Here is a 22075-nt window from a genome sequence, read left to right on the forward strand (position 1 = left end):
CAACTGTTCTTAATTACACCAACTGCTCTACGATATTCTATCTTGAAACTATTACTACTGATACAACCCCCTCTCAACACCTCCAAACTAAACCTATGCTCCCTCAGCAGTCTGATGTACATGACAAATCTAAACTGCCTGTTAAAAATGAACAAGTAAAATGCAATTCCAGACACTAGCATCAATTCTTTCACACCTACGTGTGAATGTGAAGAAGGAATCCAAAGAAAATCTCACTCAACTGTGAAGCTGAATGTATATGCTTTTCAAAGTCTCAAACACAGCTAACTCAGCTTGAGTCCTTACAACACAGTTCCTCTTGAGCTGCATGACTGAAAAAACACACCGATAAAAAGCATCTTAACACAAGACTGGTAACTTCTCCACAGTTTTTCTCGTAGGTGAACACCATCTGCAACAGACAGCTACATCTTCCTCTTGACTCTTATGATGTCAGGCTGGACAAAAAGCGTATGTGGAATTTTAGCTTCTAGAAGAACACTAAATACATGTTTCCTTGGAAAATTTTATTCTGAGGAATTTCTAATATCCCTCGGCCCTTCACTGCCTATATTCAGATACAAGCAAGCACATATTATGTCAACAAAAGCAAGTCCTAACTGGAACCAAATTAGAAAGAGATGAAACGAATGACATAACCTTGGAGTTCCAGAGAGTCAATGCAGTATTTCCAGGTTTGTGAAAAAAACTTTTCATCATGGAAAGAAGTAACACAGGCTGTGCCCATGGAGGCAGTCACAGCTTCTTGCCTAAGCAGCTCTTGTCTGCCTAAGCTCAGGGAAAGCCGCATCTTTCTTCTGCCACACCAACTCATACCTCCCAAAAAAGCATTCACAACAGCTTCCCCAGAAGCTGGCCAACACAGCAATTTCACACTGTAACCAATATGTGGGGTGCAGCACAAGCTGGCATCTCCCACAGCCGTGCTGCTACAAGGTGACTCTAGCTATCAGAGCCTGAGAAAACTAACTTCCAGTTCAGCAACGGATGTCCTGCTCAATCACTGCATTTACAGGTGAGCTGCTGAGCACTGAGTCACTCCACCATGCAGGACTGAATACACAGAAGTAGCGACAAGCAGGCAAAAAAAACCCCAGTGAGCACTTGCCACAGCCACAAGCCCAGAAGCTGCTATCCACCACACAGCTCTGTCTGGAGTGCAGACGTGTCCCAAGAGCTCTTCTGAACCAGCCATGAATAACTAGGTTAAGGCTGTTTGCACAGGCGTGCAACTGAAATGCCCTGCACACACCTTCATACGGAAAAAAAGCCTGCAGGTAATAAATACTGACCATTTTAATTAGGGGTTGACCTGCTGTATGAAGAGAGTTAGCGCTACCTAGGCAAGTGAGTGAAGCATCTGTTTACTTTTCTGAGCAGCAAATGGGACCGGAGCACCTTTACTTTTCTAAACACACACCATGCAGGAAGTTTTGCAGTCTGCACTCCACATCCAATTTTCCTTTGCAAATGTTATAGTTGGAACAAGGCCTGGCAACAGGAGCAGCACAGCTAAACGACTTACCCCTTCTGGAAAACAACCAGACTTCAACACGTAAGAGTCTGCGGCAGGGCTGCTGAGCCATTAAGTCCTCAGTGCAACCGCGTATTTAAAATGGATTCCCCTGAAATCAGGCAGCTTAAGCACACACAAAGGAAAGAGACTCCCCCTAGTGGGACTGGGCGGGCAGCTCCACCTGGGAAAGCCACAAAACTGAGTCAGGTTTAGCCAGAAGGTGCGTGTGAAACCCCTCGCAGAGCAGAATTCACAAACTCATGAACGCATCAGTTTGAAGCACTCGCATCGGGGGATGAAGTGACAGCCAACAGCACTTGTACGTTTCTTTGCTTTCACAAGTTTAAGCTCAAAATTTAATTCATTATGAGGACTTGCACAGTAGCTGCTAAAAAAACATTCATAACAGGAAAAGATCTCTTCAACAGAAAGAGCATCAGCCAAAAATGCTATTTAGTAAGGGTAGGAAACAGGCAAAGTACACAACTCCAAGACAAAAGTGAACCTGGCAGTTGAACCTAAACCACATTACACTCAGACAATTTAACTGCAGTAAGGGGAAAGCAGGAAGGACCATTTTTTGAGCCAAAGGATACGGTGGCTGGAAAAAAGCACTGCAAGTCTTGTCACTGTTGAAAAGCTGATAAAGTAGGTTACAGGACAACCTGACACCACTGAGGTACTTAAAGTTGCTGCCTGTGTTAGCAGCAAGACTTCAGAAAGGCACTGCCAAGTTATGGTAAGGTTCACAACAGGAGCAGCACAGCAAAAACGATGCATAAGAAAGATGAATATCAGCATTCAGCGCTGATGATGTAGCTGGTATGATGACAATGATTTGGAACAACAATCCTCAAAAGGCTCTATTCCATGAGATTGTTAACTATCAGAACCAGAAGTGATTGTGAGTCAGTAACAACCACGGGAATAAGTAACACACAAATAACCTTGGATGAGAGTTTGAGATGCTCAGACAGTTTAAAATTTGAACAGTTCAAATGCTGTTTGCACACAAAGAAAAAACAACACAGTTGGAAATGTGAGCTTAAACTTAGAAGCCAAGACAAAACATAATCCAGGTGGAGGAATACTGTGTATGCACACACATTTATGTGTGCATGTGCGTTCATGTATATGTGTACACACACGTGTGTAATTTTAACCCAAGAAGAAAACCATCAGTGATGATGATGTCACATTCAGTGCACAACAGTCAGATTATGTGATCAAAATACAAAGAGCAGAACAGCCCACTATACACAGAAAATTACTGAAGGCTTCCAAAATTTGGGGATTGCTCCTTCTTCTCACCAACCTCTTTTTGCCAAATCAGCAACGGTAAAGGAAGAGCAGCCAAATTTAGGCTCAATTAATATGCACAGAACAGTAAAATAAGCTCAAAGAAGCTTGTAGGGATGGGGGAGGTCTGCTATCAGTACACAGTTCTACCAAATAACAGCACTAATCCATCTGACAGGAATAGGTAGTTTTGAAAGTAAGGGTGAAAAAAAACCAAACCATTAAATACAGCCTCCTAACTATAAAGCTAAGCTGCTCCAAGGATAAACGAACTTAAGCTACTCTTTTTGTTTTTAATTTGGTGGCAAATGCCACATCTTTTGTACTGCACATCATTTCCTGAAGTAAACAGAAGCGAAGTGGCACAGCAGGTATCACCAAAGCACACCTCCAACATGGGACAGTTCCAATTCAGGGCTTTTTTTCCCCTTTCCATTGGTGAGCAAAGTGAAACCAGAACAAAAGCATTTCTTATCAATAGCCAAGAATTAATCTCTGAGCTAGAAGAAAGCAAAGCAGGAGGCTGGTAAGGAAAGGCTTCCCCTTGTGGGCCTAAGCCACAACCTTCCTGCAAAAACAGCAAGACAGACATTCCTGGAACTCCAGACAACCCACACCAAAACACGGACAGGTCAGGTTGTTCAAAGATCTTAACTTGCCTTGATAATGTTGGAGGAGTCTGTTCATCCTAACATCCCACACCTTCACTGTGTTATCTGTACCAGCTGCAGCAATGCACGTACCACTGCCATGAAACTCCACGTGATTTGCAAACCTGCAAATTGCAGTTAAATCCAACTGTTTATATTCAGCTTTGGTTGAGATCAAGAAGTTGGCTTTTCAGGAAAGAAAACTACATCACAATCAGTGAACATTGTGGAAAGGAGGAAATAAATTGAAATTTTATACTGGCAAATTTCCATTAGGACCAAGCTCATAAACCTAAGCAGATTGCAAGACCATAGCTCAAAATAACTGCCCCCAAAGCTCTTCATCACTGCTGTGTTAGGAGCTGCAGGTGTTAAGAACCTCCTGAAATGTCATGGATCTGACCATAGAACATTTTGAAGTGTAAATGTCTACATAATATCTGCCCTTTACTAATTTAGCAGTATTTCTAGATCAGTACATACAAAAATGAACACAGATTTTGTATTTTTCCATTATTAGTCTTAAACAATTTTAAAGATAGAAATGAATTGAATTTCTGCCTCAAATCCCATGCTGCTACTCACACGACAGTGGAGTAGAGACCAGCTTCCTTTCTGGACTTGTCTGCAATCATTTTTCTCTCTCTCTCTTTTATTTATTTTTTTTTTTAAACACAAAACTACAGTAAAAAAATTTTAGTGAAGAACATCTTGCACAAAATTGGGTAAAATTAATGACCCTTGAGAAGCTGGGAACAGGCCCATCTCAGTACTCCGAGGGCTCATTTTGTATTTCTTGACAAATTAATTTTTGGTGCAGCCAACAGCTTGCATGAAACAAAATCTCCTCAATTGACAACTAAAAAAAAAAGAAACTTTTTTTGAGTAACTCTTTGTCACTCTGAGGATGCAACAAAGCACCCAAAGCATTTCTCCTTTCAGTTCACTTCAACTTAGGACAAGATCAGAGCAATTCTGGATGCTCTTTTTGCATTTTGTTTTCTGGCTGCCTTCTGTAATAGGCACTCATGTTTTCCTAAGAGGTGCAAATTATTTCCAGGGGAGGAATCTCCAGCTGCAGTAACAAAAACAGATGAACATCCATCACATCCCCACTTCAACAATCACAACAGGCCAGTCCTTACACCCTGGCAGTACTTACCCCCCATGCTCACAAAAGGAATGTATACATTCTCTGCTAGTTTTATCCCACAGTTTGACAGTTTTATCATCGCTGGCTGATGCTATTAGTCGTCCATCAGGAGAGAATCTAGGAGAACAGTTATGGTAATTAAAAGTGTATCAAAATTAAAGGTGTCCAGGATCAACTGGACTCGGCCAGCTTTGTCAGTCTGTAAACACATTTCATCCTTCAGGAAGCCACACTGACATTAGTTAGAATGAAAATCCAATTGTCAGAAGTTGGGGGGAAAAAAGCAACCTGTAAGCCCTCGAACTATCCCCAATGCCAGAAGTGCATTCCATCATCTCCAGGCAAGTCTTCAGTCTGACTTAAGGTCCCCTGTCCTATTTGTTTCAAATGTATCTCAAGTTGTTTCTCTATCATGATTCAAACCAATTCCTACTTTTGCCACAACTATTCACAGCAACGTAATTACTTCCAAGATAACAGCTCTTAGAGGAGAAGCTTCATCATTCTCATGCATCAAATGAACGTATGTAAAATTTTTAGATGGGAGCTTAATATAAAAGAGATTAACACACAGCTTCAGAGGCAGATATAATACAGGATCAGGACTTGAATCTAAGTGAAGAACATCGTGCATGGCAGAAAACACATCCCACCTACTCTGCTGTGGGCATCTATAGTATTACAGGTCACCATGCCACCACTGCCACCATGAAAGCATCTACTGAAATTATCACACTTACACAAATCTGCAGCTTTATCCTAAATACATACACACATCAAAATTCCTCAGAACTATGACAGATCACTGAAAACTGGCTTTTTGAGGCAGTAACAAGGAAATGATGATCTCGTAACGGCAGCCCTTTCAGCATTCTGTGCACCTGCTTGTTATCACAGAAAAAGCAAAGATCATCAGCTGAACTCTCTGCATGTGTGAAACGAGTAACACAAAGCACCAAAATGCTTGGAGGTTATTATTGTGTCATTCTAAGTATTCTCCTTAACCAAGTGCTAATGATGAGGCACCCATGACCCTTTTTGAATAGATGCATGACAAGACTGAAGGCAACCAAGCTGCAAAACCAATTATATTATAATCCTTCTTTTACCTCTGTTGGTAAATTCAAGATATGGAACTCATGACTGATACAAAGTGAAAGACAGGACTAGGAGGGAAAGATCACTAAAGAAATATAAAATGGTTACACAACTGCTATTTGAGGCCTCTCTCTGCAGGTTAACAACACATTTCAGACACTGGACACATCTGAATATGAGACCACAATGCTCAGTTTCTACTTTGAAGGATAAACCACCACCAGAGCGCTGTACTTACCTGGCACAACGAACCCAATTTATGTGTTGGCTGAGTGAGAACAAAAACTTCTGCCTGTGAACTGTCCACACTTTGATTGTTTTGTCATCAGAAGCTGTAACTAAGGACTGGCCATCGCTGGAGAAATGAACGCTTCTCACAGTCGCTGTGTGAGCCTTGAACACAGTAGATCCTCCTTTGCTATATAGAAGGAAAGAACATTTCAGCACGCAGAGCAGCACAGGAAAGACGTATTTTCAGATACTGTAATGAAGCTTCTGTGTGTCTATGAAGTGCTATTAACCATTATTTCTATGGAAATTTATGTTTGACACTAGAGAGAAAACTTTGGCCAAACCCAAACAAACTGTACAGAACACAAAGCTAAATCAAGTTGTTCTACTGCAATACTGCCCCAGAAAGGGGCAAAAATGCTGTTGTTAATTTGTGCAACTATTTAAAACATTTACAGAACCATCAACACAAGAGGAGTGGCTGGGATTCTCTATTGCTAACCAGCACCTTCATTGCAATGCAGGTAAAAACAGAGGTGTTTCTACAGCTCACCCAAGTAAAGCCAAGAAGGCAACTACCTGACATTCAGTAAGAGTCTCATGCATGCACAATGTATTCTTTACTATCACAAATGCAATGAAAAGAACAGAGACGTGTTTTACTCCCATTCTCCTTAGCAGCCCAGCATTCTGGAAATGTTTCTGAGTCTTCTGGAAAAATGGATTCTGTTGCATATGCTGAGCTCCCCGGCACTACTGACACCGAAAAGCAGAAAATCACACTATGTGCTTCCCAGCAACACCCTCACCCTCTTCAGAAAGGTCAAAGCTTCCAAGTTTTATTTAATCTTTAATTGTCAGAAGGCAAAGAACAGTAAAGATTTCTTCTTGGTGAAGTTTTCCTTTTGTACAGAACCAGAGAACGTTCCCAGATCTGGTAAAATTTCACAGCAGAGAAGCAAAATCGTAAAATTCATTAACATGGTCTTCCTCCCCCCCCAAAAAAAGGAAAAATCCTCAACCAGGGTAGCATTCAGTTAGTAATATATCCTTCTCAAAAGCAACTACAAGGCCCCAGATTCTTCAGAAACAAAGTCCTGACCAACAAACAGACCAAGCTATGGCTTCTCCCTCCCCTTTAACAATTCTATACAACAAGCAGTAAGCAAACAAGTCACAAACCTGACTCAACCTCAACACCTCGTTTCAGTCATGTCTAAAGAAAACAAGCTAACAAAGAACCCTAAATAAACACATATTAAAGCTATCACACACCAAGATATTTCACAACTGATATGCCAACAATTTGCCTGTCACACTAGCACCTTTCTGACACGACAGCCATAGATGTAGTTTAGTCCACAGAGATCATCCCTAAATTACTAAGACAGCATCACTAAAGTTCAGTTTTGCCATTACCCCCCTGCTCTTTTATTTATATGAAAATAATAACAAGCTTGTGCAAATCATCCTTCTGTATGGGAAGCTGAAATCTCCCATCAGCTGGAACCACTGCACTGCTGCAACAAACACGTGTAGGAAATTCCTGGAGCGTAGTGAAGGTAACGTCCTCTGACAAGTGCTGAGAGAGACAACTAGGAAAGGCCCTCCTAGGTCTGTTGTTTCAGAACAGGGAAGGCCTTATGGAGATGTGGCTGTAGGTACCTTCTCAGCCACCGCGGTCACAAAATGAAATTCAAAACTTTTGGTGTAACAAGAAGATAGAAGAGTTGCCACCCCGGACTTTAAGGGAACAAACTTCAAGCTGATAAGGGAGATAGCAGGCAGGGTCCCTTGGAAACTGGCTCTCCAGAAGACTGAGGTGTGCCTAGAAGCCCAGGAGCACACAATCCCACTGTGCCACGAGTCAAGCAAGCAGGGTAGAAGGCTAGCATGGCTGCACAGGTAACTCCTCCCTGAACGCACACAGGAAAAGAAAATATATCAACTCCAGAAGCACAGTCAGGCTTCACAGGAAGATGATAAAGCGGTGGTTCACACCTGTGGGAAGAACACAAGAAAAGCCAAAGCTCACCTTGGCCAGAGTATGTTAGAAGAAAAAAACAACAAAAACCCTTTAATGTACATTAACAGCAAGAGAAAGGAAAACGTAGGATTGAAACTTGATGAAGACGGTCACTAACAAGTAAGGCTGAGGAAAAGGCAGAGGCTTTAATGAGTTTCTATGTCTCTGTTTTTAACACCAATGATAAAGTGTGGGCTGCCTAAACCTGTGAGTGGCTGGCAGAGCAGTGACTTTCCATCTGTTTCCATCTATACCAAAACTGTGTAAGACCAGTGGTACCCAAGTCCATCAGCTCTGATGGAATTCATTCAACTGGCTGAGGCAGTCAGTGGATGTTGTAGCTGGCACCCTCTCAACAGTTTACCAAAAGCATGGGGAAGCCCCCGTTGTCTGAAAGCTAGCCAACATTATGCATGTCTCAAAAAGCTACAAATAGCATGGAGGGGTCAGACAGCAGACTCAATTATCTTCATAGGTCCTTTCTAGCTCAACTGCTCCATGCTATTATTCCTCTCCAGTGTTATAAAAAGCAAGCAGTACAGCTCTGGAGACATCAGAATGACATTGAGTCTCTTCTGTTACTCCAGAATGATGAGTTGCAAGGTTTAAAATTTTATCAAACATAATTAACCTTGTGTCTCTAAATAACATACAGGCTGACATGCCACTGCAATCACTTACTTCAGGAAAGTTTAACTAAGCTGAAGTTAACTGTAATTTAAATAATGTGCATATTTTTGTTCTTTTTTACTACGAATTCAATTTTAACTGCATTAAACTTCTCCCGTATTTATCATGTAGTCATTACATCATTATGAATCACTGTAATAATTCTGCAGTTAAACGATACACTGAGATTTACACTAGAAGGGGTCATACTTTTGTCAACTGAAAATGACACATCTGCCTCAGATATGTAACTCATTCAGAATACAAAGTGAGTTCTAGGAATTTTTACAAGAGTTCAGGTATCAGTTTCAGGTGAGTGCCATGATCACTTCTTGGCCTTTTAATATCTTGGCAGTTTAATTTCTGATACTTCCTCTATGAGAGGACTTTATATTAAGTGGACTGTTGGGCATGGGAGTTGGAGGCAGTACTTGCTCCCTCCACTTTGTGCATCATTCCAGTATGGCAGTCCCTTCATTTTTGTTTTCCCAGCTTGACAGCACAGGCAACCCTCATCCCAACCTACCTCAGCTCCCCAGGTGCTCCAACATAATAGTTTGAGGCTCTGGAACCTGAGGGAGAGGTGAGTGAGGATGCAGTGGGAGGTCCAGCCATGAGGCTGTCCAGAGTGAGAAGGTCGACTCCACACCTCAAGACTGCCTCCACCAAGGACAGTAGGATGACTGCCATAGGTGACTCCGTGCTGAGAGGATCAGAGGGCCCTACATGTTGGTGCTGGCCCAGTCCTACCTCCAGGGAAGTGTGCTGCCTCCCCAGCACCCAGGTCAGGGTTATTTCTAGGAAACTTCCTTGTCTGGTTCACCCCTCTGTTTGTTATCCATTATTGACAGTTCAGGCCAGCAGTGATGGAGTTGCTGACCGAAGCCTGAGGACTACCAAAAAGAACTTCAGGGGACTGGGGTAGTTAGAGGACAGAGCGGGCATACAGCTTGTATTTTCTTCTATCCCTTCCATGGCAGGAAGGGATACTGAAAGGACCAGGAAAATCCATCTCTGGTAGCTGAGAGGCTGGCGCAATTGCAGGAATTTGGCAGGTTTTTTTGACCATGAGGTGGTTTGCTTGGCACCTGGCCCGATGGCTGCAGTTGAGTCTCATCTGTCTCAAAGGGGGAAAACAGATTCCAGCACAGGAGCACACAGTGTGGGCTTTAAACCAGGTATGAAGGGGGAAGGGGTTAAAACAAGGCTCACAGAGAGACCTCACTGTTCTCTACAACTCTCTGAAAGGAGGTCGTGGTGAGGTGAGGTCAGCCTCTTCTCTCACGTACCTACTGATGGGACAAATGGGAATGGCTTTGCATTGCACCAGGGGAGATTCAGGTTGGACGTTAGGAAATGCTTCTTCTCCAAAAGAGTGGTCAGGCACTGGAACAGGCTGCCAGGGGAGTGGTGCAGCCACCAAACCTGGGGGTATTCAAGAAGTGTTTAGCTGTTGTAGTGAGGGACATGATTTAGTGGGAAATATTGATGATCTCAGAGGTCTTCTCCAACCTCGGCGATCCTGTGATGACTGGTGAGTGGATGGAAACGAGGACACAAATCTATCTTAGCTCAGGGGACACAGAGAATAGTAACCTAGCAAACATTATGACAGATTTTTAAAAAGACACTTTCAAAACCTAACAGCTCCATGACATAGGCTGCTTATGATTTAATGTATCAACAACAACAAAAAAATTTTAAGTAGGTATTTCATAGCCAGCAACGAAACCTAAATAACTAAAAATGCCTTTGCAGGTTCCTGAAGGTTTAAAATTGGGAGATATTTGTTTCGTTTGTTTTTTAAACCCCTTTTATTTTACTACCACAGATTTCAGGTCTGCTTCACTCCTGGGTTCTAGAAACAACTTATTAACCTTTAATAACATCAGTCAATAAGCTCAGAAGCAAAGGGACCTCAAACACCTCTTTATATACGTCTGCCCATTCACGAAAAGAAGAAGAAAACAATTCCACAAGAAGCTAGAGGAAAAACTGGGAGGTCCTTTTCTGCATCTCAGCCACAAAAAGCTTTACTTGCAGCAAAATTAAGTTTTGAAGCAGCAGCTCTGCTCTCTCCTGCTTGTGTTCTCATACATCACATGAAATAATGCATAACAGTAAAACAAAAGAAGCTATGAAGATTCTCAGTGACTGCCAAGACCTTGACAAATGAGTTAAGGTGTGCTATTAACGTTGCCTGGGGTGAAACCAGGGCACAAGGTGGCCACAGCACAGGGCTGACTCCAGTTAATAACTACGTATTTTAATACTGTAATCTATGATGATAGCAGGGTGGCAAAACGCTTGGCTACAGCAAATGAGAAGAAGCCCAAATGCAGCAGCCATAGATGCAAAAATAAAGGAAAAGAGCTGCCTACCTTGGAAGGTTTCATGGAGGCAGGGCTCTCCAGCAAGAGATGCCCTCACCTCCACTGCCAACCCTTAAATGAGGGCTGGGAAGGGATGAATCCTGGCTCCACCCCTTCCAGTCACTCAGCTGCACTGCTTGCACCTGAGCTCCCCTGGGTTGGCCCTGCTTTCCAACCAGGTGCTCAAACACTGCTTCAGGTTGTGACTGAGCATTTCCACTACAGATACATTGGCTAAACACAGTCCTGTGAACAGCAAAAAACATGCAGCCTTGCTTTTCATTTTGATAAAGCAATTTGAGAACAGGTTTCAAGATTGCCTGAAAGAATCATCAATTTTTTTGTGTACCTGTGATTCCATTTTCAGTTGACATAATATACATTATCTGCAAATTTTGAATTGGAATGTATAGGGTTGCCATCAGATATTCATCTGAAAGAGAAATCTGATTATGTCTCTTTACCAAACCTTTATAAGTTCCATCTTACCAGAGGAAGATGTCCCTAGCTGCACAATCTGCCTTGTGAACAACTGTTTTCAAGGATGAAACACAGAAAAAGTAAAATCTCATCAAATATCTCTGCTGAACACCTTAGGAACTCACTAAGAACTGCAACCACTTCCAATGAACCAGACTGATGCATTAGTTCCACTAAAACAAGGCCAAATATCCTGCTAGTTATGGTTTTTGGCTTTTTAATGCTTTAATAAAAAAAAAAAAAATTAAGAGGTTTTGCAGCTTATATACATTAACAATATTTAATATTTTATATGCAGCTCAAGACAATTCCTCTTCACTCAGGACAACCCAGGCAAGCCAACAGGTTGGACAGCCATTCAAAGGAACTAAGCCTTCTACTCAAAAATTGAAATCTTTATGGGAAGAGCAAGTAAAGTACTGAAAATGTAAGTAAATTCTAACTAATCACATGAAAGCTCACAAAAAGCAGTCAATACACAGTCCAAAAATCATCTTTTAGTGTTATGCCATCATTTACAGTCAGTGGAGGAAAGTTACTAGTTTAGATCAAGAAATAAAGATTAGAAATGATCTAATATTGGATGGACTACAGCAGGTTTGAAAGCTACTGACCTTCACCCTGCTGACAGAACAATTATCTCCATCACTATACTCCAGCTGGAGTTTAAGCATCTTGCCTTCGATTGGCAGAGAAGCAAAGGATTGGTTTGCTACAAGAGACTGAAAAGGGCAGGGACAAAGGGGCTACATTAGTGACTTCAAGCTTTTTAAGGGGCTTCCATTTCATTTCCAGTGGCATTTCAAGACTGAATTGCCTCTTCTCTGTCTGAGCTGCTGCTGCATGAAACTTTTCTTTCCTCAGTCCCAGACCTGGAGAACTGCTTTCAAGAGGTAAAAATCCCACACCAGAGTTAAACACAGAAGGAGACACAGAGGGAACAGATACTTACGCACTGGGAACCCATAAGCAGACAGTTTTGTCTCTGGAGCCCGAAGCTACGAGGTGGCCAGAAGGGGAAAACTGAACACACATCACTGCATCTTTGTGGCCCACAAGGCGATAGGCTCTCATCTGAGGTTTCATACTCCAGATCATCAGGCATGAATCCATTGAGCCACTCGCTGTGTTGAAAAGAAAAAAGGCAACTCGTGTTAGTTCTCCTCCAATTAAAATGGAGCTACTTTCTCCATTTGGCAACACAGCTTCCAACAGCTTCACGCACACTTTTACATTTCACTGATGCGCTGCACACTCTGTATTTAATTAGCAATTCATACCCTTGCATTGGCTTGAACTGACATTTCAGCTCCCAAGATAATGCAAGAGCTGCAGAGGAAAAGGCCACAGAATCTGCAAAGCCAAACACACACTAAGGAAATGCATAGAAGTTCTAAACTTATCACTTTTTCAGTGGAAACAGAGGCAGTCTGAATATCAAGTAGCACCCTGCCAATTAGGCAGAAAAGCCCTGTGACCTATGACTTAAAGGCAACCCATACACATTTCATCCCCCTGACACCCAGCTCTTTTCTTGTAGCAAAATGTTGATTGCTCCCAGCTCAGGACTTAGGAAAAATCCAAGCTTGCAATAAAATTAGAGCAGTGCTCATTTTGCAATGGGAGGAGTTAGTGGGCTTCATGGCAATCATGAAAAGCCCTAAGGGACTCTGGGTGGAGACAGGGGTCCCTCTACCTATCTATACCCACTCAGCATTCTCATGCCTACTTCTATACTCAACAGTTAGAAGGAAAAAAAAAAAAAAAGAGGGGAAAAAAAGCAACCACCATGAACTGCAATTTGTCTTTATTCCTGGGCTTCTGAAAAAGGGGTGAAATGCATGCTCCAAAGACAAGAAGAGGCTGTAGGGACTCTGCAGGGGACAAACGCTTTACTTATAGTAAGAACAATGTTCGTGCCCCCAGTCAGATGCTGTTTTTCTAAGACTTCCTTCATGAGCAAGAGCAAAAGATCTGCAAATCAGAGGCAGGATTCAGATGTGTGCACGTGGCACCCACAGCAAATAAAACTGACCCCGTCTTCAAGAAATGCTCTGTTCTTTGCCTTGCTTCCCTTCTGCAGCTCACTGCTGGCTGTAAGGAGAGGCCAGCTCCAACCTGACAAAAGCACATCTCAAATCTCCATGCTGCTGAAATTTATACAAGCCATTGCTCCTCCCCACATGTAGGGAGGGAAAACTGTCCCTGACAAGAACACCAGACAAGCAGCTTACATGGAGAAATTTCATTCCAGCCTACAATTGCCCTCCTCAGTCTCACTGCCAACTCAGCAAACTGAAAATCTATTCATCCCCCTGAGGCCCACCATGCTGCACAAAGTCTGCAACACAGTGCCCCTGGTTATTGGTAAAGAGTAAATATATAACAGCATCAACTTAGCAAAGAGAAAAAACACTAGGCAGCAAGTCTCAGAGACTGTGCCAATGAAGCCTGCCTCCTAAAGCACCTCAATACCTAAACCATGGAAAACTTTGTAGATTTTCCACAGGTGAGTACACAGTGTGCACGTCTTTACCTGCCAAGGTGTCTTTCTCTTCCCAAAAGCTACATGGACATACCTGCACCAAGATCTTAGGATTCCTCTAGGAATAAAGATCAGTTTGACAGTAAGTCCTAATATGGCAGCATCATAATTACAAGAAGATTTCAGTTCATTAGCATTATGGCAAAACAATAAACAGCTTCTGCCAGAAATGTCATTTCACCACCTCTTAAACAGAAAAATAACAATCTTCTTCTGATGCTGGTTCAGGATATGTTTATTTCATACAGAGTCACTTGCAAAGCAGGTGCTGGTGCACAAGCAATGGGGCAGAAGAGTGCTGAGCTCTGAGTCTGGCAGATGTGCAGACCTTCTTTAGGGGAGGTCCAGGTTGGATATTTGGGAGAATTTCTTCCAAGAGCAGTAATGCATTGGTACAGGCTGCCCAGGGAGGTGGTGGGGCAGCCGTCCCTGAAGGTGCTGCAGAGCTGTGGAGATGTGGCACTGAGGGACGCGGTCAGCGAGCGGATGGGGATGGGCTCACGGCTGGACTTTACGACCATAGTGGTCTTTTCCAGCCTCAATGGCTCTATGATTACACATGTTCTTGATGGAGAAACACACAAAAACAAACAAAAGCCCACAACTTTACACATTTGCCTGTTGCTTTTGTATCTCATTCAAGCAATATCTTAAGGTTTTAAAGGGAGACAAGTGTACAAAAGCAGATTGAGTACGTGGCTGAGCAGAAAGGGATTTAAACTTTAATCACAGTTTCACTAAGACATTGTCTGGCCAAAAATCTATTGTAAATACCTCAGCTTTTACAGGATTGATACAAAAAAAAAAAAAAGGAAAATAATGCTCTGACGTGTCATTAGTGTTCTGGTAGGATGCCATTTGGAACTCATTAGCAGTAATTACCATCCTTACTGGACTTAATCGAATAGAAAGATCGAGTCCTTCAGGGTTGGTTGGCAGATTTTGGTGGAAAAAGAAAGGATGTGGGAAAAAAAGAACTCCAAGATCTCCTAAGAGTAAAGTACACGTGATTGACCCAATGACGCCTGAAAAAGAAACATGCTTAGAACTCATTCCCTTTCTTACACAATCACATTTATTAAAATTACCAAGAGTACTTCTTTCAAGGTCCGGTTGGTAAAGGGTAAGTTACATTCAGAGCATCCCAGCTGAGCAGAGATTTGCACTGACCAGATACGACCAGACAATCAAAGATACCAGGAGCAGGATGAAAAAGACAGCAGAAAACAACACGGACAGCATTGGTCCAATACAGGTTTGATTTTCCTTTCCTTGTGTCTTCCAGAACTACAGTGCTGCAGGTTGTAAGACACAGAACAGGACTATGACAATTTACAACACTTGCTAGACTGCTTTATTTCTGTTTACTCGTGTCTGTGTCCACAGCCCATCAGACACACTGCCTCCAAAGACCGTTTCTGCCTGATCTTCCTTGTGAACCAAACCAACATTCTCACAGACCAAACTACAGCTTCATCAAGAGCCAAAACTTCTGCTGGTTCCTGACCCAAGAATACACAGCAAGTTAACTAACAGCAGCTGTGACGCAAGCCTTGGTGTAACCACGGGCAAATGCCAAACCAGGAGAAACAGAAGATGGAAGAAGAAAAATACTTATGCAGAGCAGAAAAAAAAAAAATAAATACAGTTTTTATTTGTAATTGTTTAATTACTGCACCACAAAGCAAGGTAGCTTTAGGCAGCAGCAGACATTCCTAATGCTCCAACGGGACGCTCACAGCCTGTCACCCTGGTTCAAAAACAGGACGAGAGGCACTGGGAACAAACAGAAAGTTTGCGGATAGGAAGTTGCAAATGAAGATGAGGAAGAACTTCTTCCCAGAGAGGGTGACTCAGCACTGCAACAGGTTGCCTAGAAAGGCTGTGGAATCTCTCCCTGGAGATGCTTAAAAGCCATATGTATACAGTCCTGGGTAACGTGCTCTCAGGAACCCAGCAGTTAGGAGATTGGACCCGACAAACTCCACAGGTCCCTTCCAACCTCAACCACTCTGCACTTCTGCAATTCTTCCAGTCGTACATAAAACACTCGTCCCAACACTCACCAATCTTTTCACTGTAAAAATGAATTCTTAATTCTTTTAGAATTCAGGATCTCCATAGTTTCATATAACTTAAGAAGAGAAATCCTTTTTTTTTTAATCAGCAGGCCATCAAAATACAGAGAGATGATGATTTACCCAATTGTTTCTTATTGAGACTGAAGTCCACACTAGTGATGGCATCTCTGTGGCCTTTGAAATGCCTCTCTAGGGACGGATCATCCTAGAAAACAATAATGTTCAGACAAGACAGACTAAGAGTCATCTTCACGCAATAAAAACATTCCAGCGGTCCACCCAAACGGTCCCCCGGCCCCCAAGCCCTGCTCCCACACACGCAGCCCCCGCCTCCTGACCGCGCTCACACCTAAGCGCCACCCGATCCCTGCCCCGTCACGCAGCCCAGCCTCGGCAGCGCTAAGGCCCCACGGAACCAGAGCTGCTCCCGCCCACCACCAAAGCGCTTCCGACCGGGCCTCAGCGGCTCTCCGGACGCCGAACTCCCGGACCGGCAGCGCGTCAGCCCGAGCCCTCACCGCTCCGCCAGCAGCCATGCCGCCCTCCCGCGCGCTGCCGTTTGTTTTCCGCTCCTTCCGGCCCCCGTAGTAACGCAGCTGCGCGCGGTTGCAGGCGCGCGGTGGAGCGCCCTCCGGCGGCAGGGAGGTCCCACTACGCCTCCTCGCGGCTGGGCGGGGCAGCGGGATGGGGGGCCTAAGGGAGCGTAAAGCGTCTGTGAGTCCCGGCTTGCTCTGAGCCTCCCTGACGCCCCACAGGCTGTGAGCGAATTTTTCCAACCGAAGCGATTCCATGGCTCTCAGCTCCCAGAGTCTGCTGTTCGGGACACAGATCCTCCGTTTCGGTTACAAAAAATCCTTTTCAGCGTCGTCAGGTCTATTTTAGGGTCCAGATACCCCATTCCCAGGCTCCCGAAGCTCTTTCTTTTCCATGGTTTTTACCATGTCTCATTTCCAGATTCCAAACTTTGCTTTCGGGTCTCCAGCCTCTATCTGTGATAGCAAATCCTTTGCTCGGCTGGACCGTCAGCTCTTAGTGATCAAACTCTCGCTGTCAGGACCCCGAGACTCCATGCTGAACCAAAAGCTGTCGTCACTTTGCTTACACTCAGCTCTGATACTGATTGATAACAGCTCTACAGCCCAGGCTGTCATTCTCAGATTGTAATGTCTAATTTTTAGGCCCCAAGCAGCAAAGCCACCTTTTTAGGGTCCAAAGAGAAAAGACCCATCTTTCAAGTTCCCTAATCCCCATTCTATCAGACAAGGCCTGAAAATTAGGGCTCAGAGCCTCCTTTTATGGTCCAAATACCCATTTTGAGGGATCAAAGCATCATTTTGGTATCCAGCGGCCCCTAAACAGGGGAGTCCAGTGCCCCAGCTTTAAATTCTAAAGCCCTATGCTGAAGTGCTGAACCCCCACACTTTTAACATCTGCCTTCCCCACCAGGCCTGGCCTTGAAGTGCAGGCCAACAGCGTGCAATAGCTACTAATCAGCAGACTCCACATCATCACCCTTGTGATGGCTATGGAAAGGTTGTGCTCTAGCCTGCCTGCCCCTCCTCCCAAAAAAGCAACAGCTCAAGCCTGGGGGCTGCGCAAACCAGGTCAGCCATGCTTATCCGCCGTGCAGCACTTGCTCTGTGTCCCACCATCTGCCTCCTCCGTGCAGAGATAATCTGGGAGCACACTGCTCTTCCTCACACCACTTTCTCCTTCGCATTCTCCGATTTCACATTTCCCTTGTGCTGATCCATGCCACAAATCAACTTTCCCCAGACATCTGCAGCCAACCTTGATCAGAGGGGGCTGCACCTTTGGCAGCTCCATCTTCCTTCTCATTTTTACTCCTGGGTTTGTAAGGATCCCATCCACTGCCTTATCCCTGGGGAACCTGGAAAGCGGGAACCAGAGGCCCCTCTACATCCCTGCTCCCATGGCAGCAGGACAAGAGCCCAACTGCAAACACCTGCTCCATGCCTAAGGGCACTGCTGATCCCAGCAGTACCTGTGCAGAGGCTCAGATCACAGCTGAAGAACAGGGCCACAGCAGATAAGTCCTACCCCCTTTTAAAAGTGATCTTTTTCTGTACCCAAAATTGTGGGTTTTGTTTGTTGCTGGTAACGTATGTAAGCAATTTTTGTTCATTGTTTTTATAACACTCTCTGCCTGATCCCAGGTCTGGCTGAACCTCAAGAAGGGCACAGTGTGTATCCAGGCAGGGCCCTTAAGCAGGGGTAGGTGCACCCCTGCAGCCCCAAGTAGCACTGACAACACTGGAGCTGTTGTATCTGTATTACACAGGCTTTAATGATCCAGTTCCTGTAGCTCTTGGGGTAGTGCTTGGAGGCTACGCGCAATCAGCTGCCACGGGACCAGGGGCTCCCGCTCTACATTTAAGAGGAATGATGCAGATGGAGTTCTTGGCTTCTTTTACTCTCCACCATCTGCCCAACCTGCAGGTGAAAAGAGTGGTCACCTCCATCCCTTCCTGGTCCAGCCAGGCGCTAGTAGTGAAGGTCTAAGCCCTGGGAAATGGGGCCTGGGAATGGTACCGGTGCTCCTGCCCAATGCCAGCCACCAGGAAGTCTCCCGTTGACGAGAACTTCAGGCTGTTGACAAAGCCAATCTGGAGGAAATAGCAGAGGTGTCAGCACCAGCGCACTGCAACTGCCCCAGGCCTGCTCCCACTCTGGGGAGCTTGGCAAGGGCCTCCCCCCAGCTCCAGCACCCCCTATCTGTACCAATGGGATATCACAGAGGGGCTCCAGCTTCTGAAATCCCTCTCCGCACTTCCACAACTTCACACAGCCACTGTGGGAACCTGGAGCAAAGAGGGCACACACTCCAGCACCAGCAAAAGCACAGGACCCCAAACCTGCCAGAAGCACTGCCAGGAGAGAACACAGCTCTCCCAGCACCAGGCACCTGTAGCCACAAGGTCACTGTTGAGCAAGGCGGCCACTGCAGATACCCAGTACGGCTGCTGCAGGTCCTGGGCAGCGCCCTGCGTCCCGTGCGACTGCCTCACCAGTGCCAGTGGCTTCTTCTTCGCCAGCCCCCACAGGGCCACTGACCTGTAGGGAAGGGGCTGAAGGCGCTGGAGGCACAAGGATTGGCAAAGCTGTGCACAATCCCAGCCCTGCACTCACCCATCATCAGCACCTGACACCATGTGCTCCTCATTGATGAGCTGGATGCAATCGATGGAGCCCCTGCAAGAGCAGACAATTAACAGTAACCATGAGCATATTGTGGAATCCTGAAGGGTGCAGAGCTCCAGGCTTGACAAAATCCCCACAAAAGGCTTGACAGAATCACCACAGTACTGACAGGCTCCCGGTGATGCTGAGTACATACAGAAGCTTTGCTGGAACTGCCAGCGGAAGCACACACCCTTCTGCCCCAGACCTACTGATGCCCATAGAAAATGAGCTGTGACTCCTCGGGGATCTTCCAGAAACGCACAGTGCCATCTCGTCCCCCTGAGGTAACACAGCACTCCCGACTCAGGCTGTCCATCCCTGTGATGATGTCCTGGTGCCCAAAGCTGGCAGGGGAGATGAGAAGGAGCTGCAGGGGCCACGACCCCACCGCACCCTCACTCCTCCTCCCTTTGCTTGGGGATACAGTGACAAAACCTCTCTCCACCAGGGTCTTACAGGGTCTCCACATAAGCATTCTCCTCCACATTCCAGACCTTGACGGAGCGGTCATGGGATGCACTGTACAGCTGGTACGTGCCCTTCCGGAAAGACAGGCCCTGTGGAGGGACAGACCAACAGATGAAACAGTGCCCTGCCCAAGTGTCCCCAAGGGCAGTCTGAGAGCTGGGCCTCCACTGCAGGGAGGCCCCACTGGTCCCAGGTCACCAAGAGGACGTGGCATGCACTGCCCACCAGAGGTGGGAGCCTTCCTCCCCATTTCAGCCAACATCCTTACTCACCGACACGGCATCACGATGACCAGTGAACGTATAAAGACGCTTGCAGGTGGCTGCCTCCCAGATCAGAATCAGCTTGTTCCTGTCTCCTGTAGCCTGGCAGAAAGGAGGGGATGCCCAACACCTACCCCAGCAGACCCACAACTCCCACTCCGTGTGTTTTGCTGGGGGGGCATGTCCAAGAACACTCCTGATGATGGCTGAAGCAGGGGCTGCTTCTACCCAGCTTCACCAGCAAGATAAGCTGGGTGTTAGGAGCTGTCCTCCAGAATCCTGGAAAAAGACACGTCTCCCCACCTGGCCTCCTCTTTCAGAGGTTCATGACTATATGGGAACAGCCAAGAGCTATTGGTGACAGCGTGAGGCACCGTGGGGCAGCACCAGCACCCAGTCACCGTACCAGGTATTTGCCGTCCGATGAGATGGCAATGCAGAGAACGTGAGCCGTGTGCCCCATGGGCTGCCCCTCTGTGCCTTTCTTGCCCCCAGGCACCACGCAGAGTCTCTTCCCACTCTCCACTTCCCCTGCAGGACAAGCAATACCATCACCCACAGGAGCCTCCCTTGCCCCAGGAAGCACAAATGAGCTGTGAGCTGTGCACAAAGCCCAGAGCGATGCAACCCGCCCTGCCCAGAGGCCAATCATAGAACAGCTTAGAAAAAGCCTTAAAGACCATCTGGTTCCTACTCCCCTGATGTGGGCTGGCTGCCCCGAGCCCCATCCAGCCTGGCTGTGAGCATCTCCAAGAGAGGGGCACTCACAGCTTCTCTGGGCAGGCTGTGCCAGGGCCTCACCATCCTCTGAGAAAAGGATTTCCTCCTCACGTGTAGCCCATATTTCTCCTCTTTTAGTGTAAAACCAACGCCATGCCCTATCACCATCCGCCCATGTGAAAAGTTGCTCTCCCTGTTTACAAACTCCCTTTAAATCCTGAGTGGCCACAACAGGGTCTCCCTAAAGTCTCCTCCCAGCTGAACAAGCCCAGCTCTTGTGCACCGCAGCCACTTCCATGCAAGAGATGGGCAGATCCACCTCCACCTACAGCCCCGCTCCCGCCAGGCCCCCATCGCAGCGAGGCTGAGCGCAGCAGGCAAGAGAAGGGAAGCACTTGCATTTGATGACGGAGCCATCCTTAGCAGCCGAAAAGATGAACTTGTCATCCGGAGAGACGACGAGGCAGGTGACAGAATGCTGGTGGCCCCGCAGCACTCGGATGGCGGCAGCGGCCGGAGGGCACACCTAGCGGGACCGGGCCGTGAGCGGGACGGCGCCGGCTCGTCCCGGCCGCGATCTGGCAGCGATGCCCTACGGGCCGCACGTATACTCACGTCCTGGGCCGCGGGGCGTCGCAGCCGGCCCTGCTGCTCGAGCTGGGGGAGCACAGCGGGTTAAGGGGAGGGCCCCGAGGCCGCCCCACCGCCGCGCCGTCCCCCCCACTCACCACGGCCTCCTTCAGGCGCTCGCCGACGAGATCCCCGGGGAAACCCGCGGCCTCCTCCTCCTCCTCCTCCGCCCGCTCCTCCTCTGCGATAGGTGCGGGATTCAGAGCCGCCCCGCCGCCGCCGCCGCCCGCCCCGCCGCCGCCGCCGCCCGCGCTCACCGTGCCGCCGCAGCTCCTCCAGGTACAGCTTGGCCAGGCGCAGCTTCTTCTCCTGCGGCGTCTCCTCCAGCTCCTCCTCGGCCGCCGCCTCCTCCCGCCGCCGCCCCGCCGCCGCACTGCCGGAGTCGCGTCAGCTCCGCGCCGAGCCGCGGGAGCCCCGGGAGCCCCGGGAGCAGCGCTCACCTCTCCGCCTCCTCTTCGCTGGACACCTCCTCGTCGCGGCTCCGGAGCGGCGCCGGCCGGGGCTTCCCTTCGGCGCCCGGGCCCTGGGGAGACGCGCCGGCACCGTCAGCGCCACGCCGCACAGGGAACCGGCCCGTCGGAACCGGCCCCGCGCTCACCTCCACCCGCGGCCGCCGGCGCCGCCCCGCCGCGACCCCGCGCGCCGCTCT

The 22075-nt window shown here is 46.8% G+C and overlaps 2 protein-coding genes across 7 annotated transcripts in view; both read right to left on the reverse strand.

Annotated features, from left to right (window-relative positions):
- POC1A (POC1 centriolar protein A) overlaps positions 1-16731 on the reverse strand; it is a 55864-nt gene extending 39133 nt beyond the window's left edge. For all 6 annotated transcript variants that reach the window (XR_006169697.1, XR_006169696.1, XR_006169695.1 and 3 more), the window contains exons 1-6: positions 16660-16731; positions 16262-16346; positions 12468-12639; positions 5976-6155; positions 4649-4756; positions 3496-3611 (exon numbers count right to left, since the gene is read on the reverse strand). Coding sequence is in view for 2 of the 6 variants with exons in the window: in XM_042823443.1 (XP_042679377.1) it covers positions 3496-3611; positions 4649-4756; positions 5976-6155; positions 12468-12639; positions 16262-16346; positions 16660-16677 (679 nt within the window). In the remaining 4 variants the exon portion in view is untranslated. The remainder of the gene's footprint in view (positions 1-3495; positions 3612-4648; positions 4757-5975; positions 6156-12467; positions 12640-16261; positions 16347-16659) is intronic.
- Positions 16732-18431: 1700 nt separating this feature from the next.
- RRP9 (ribosomal RNA processing 9, U3 small nucleolar RNA binding protein) overlaps positions 18432-22075 on the reverse strand; it is an 81247-nt gene continuing 77603 nt past the window's right edge. The window contains exons 2-15 of the mRNA XM_042823803.1: positions 21867-21949; positions 21684-21799; positions 21525-21607; positions 21412-21453; positions 21196-21322; positions 20483-20607; positions 20086-20178; positions 19802-19902; positions 19555-19689; positions 19292-19354; positions 19068-19216; positions 18884-18963; positions 18695-18768; positions 18432-18595 (exon numbers count right to left, since the gene is read on the reverse strand). Coding sequence (XP_042679737.1) covers positions 18490-18595; positions 18695-18768; positions 18884-18963; positions 19068-19216; positions 19292-19354; positions 19555-19689; positions 19802-19902; positions 20086-20178; positions 20483-20607; positions 21196-21322; positions 21412-21453; positions 21525-21607; positions 21684-21799; positions 21867-21949 — 1377 coding nt within the window. The 3' untranslated portion in view covers positions 18432-18489. The remainder of the gene's footprint in view (positions 18596-18694; positions 18769-18883; positions 18964-19067; positions 19217-19291; positions 19355-19554; positions 19690-19801; positions 19903-20085; positions 20179-20482; positions 20608-21195; positions 21323-21411; positions 21454-21524; positions 21608-21683; positions 21800-21866; positions 21950-22075) is intronic.

This window comes from Centrocercus urophasianus, unplaced genomic scaffold, assembly GCF_019232065.1.
Source record: "Centrocercus urophasianus isolate 14NV4802_14NV808 unplaced genomic scaffold, USGS_Curo_1.0 seq_22, whole genome shotgun sequence".
In the NCBI taxonomy this organism is placed as follows: Eukaryota; Metazoa; Chordata; class Aves; order Galliformes; family Phasianidae; genus Centrocercus; species Centrocercus urophasianus.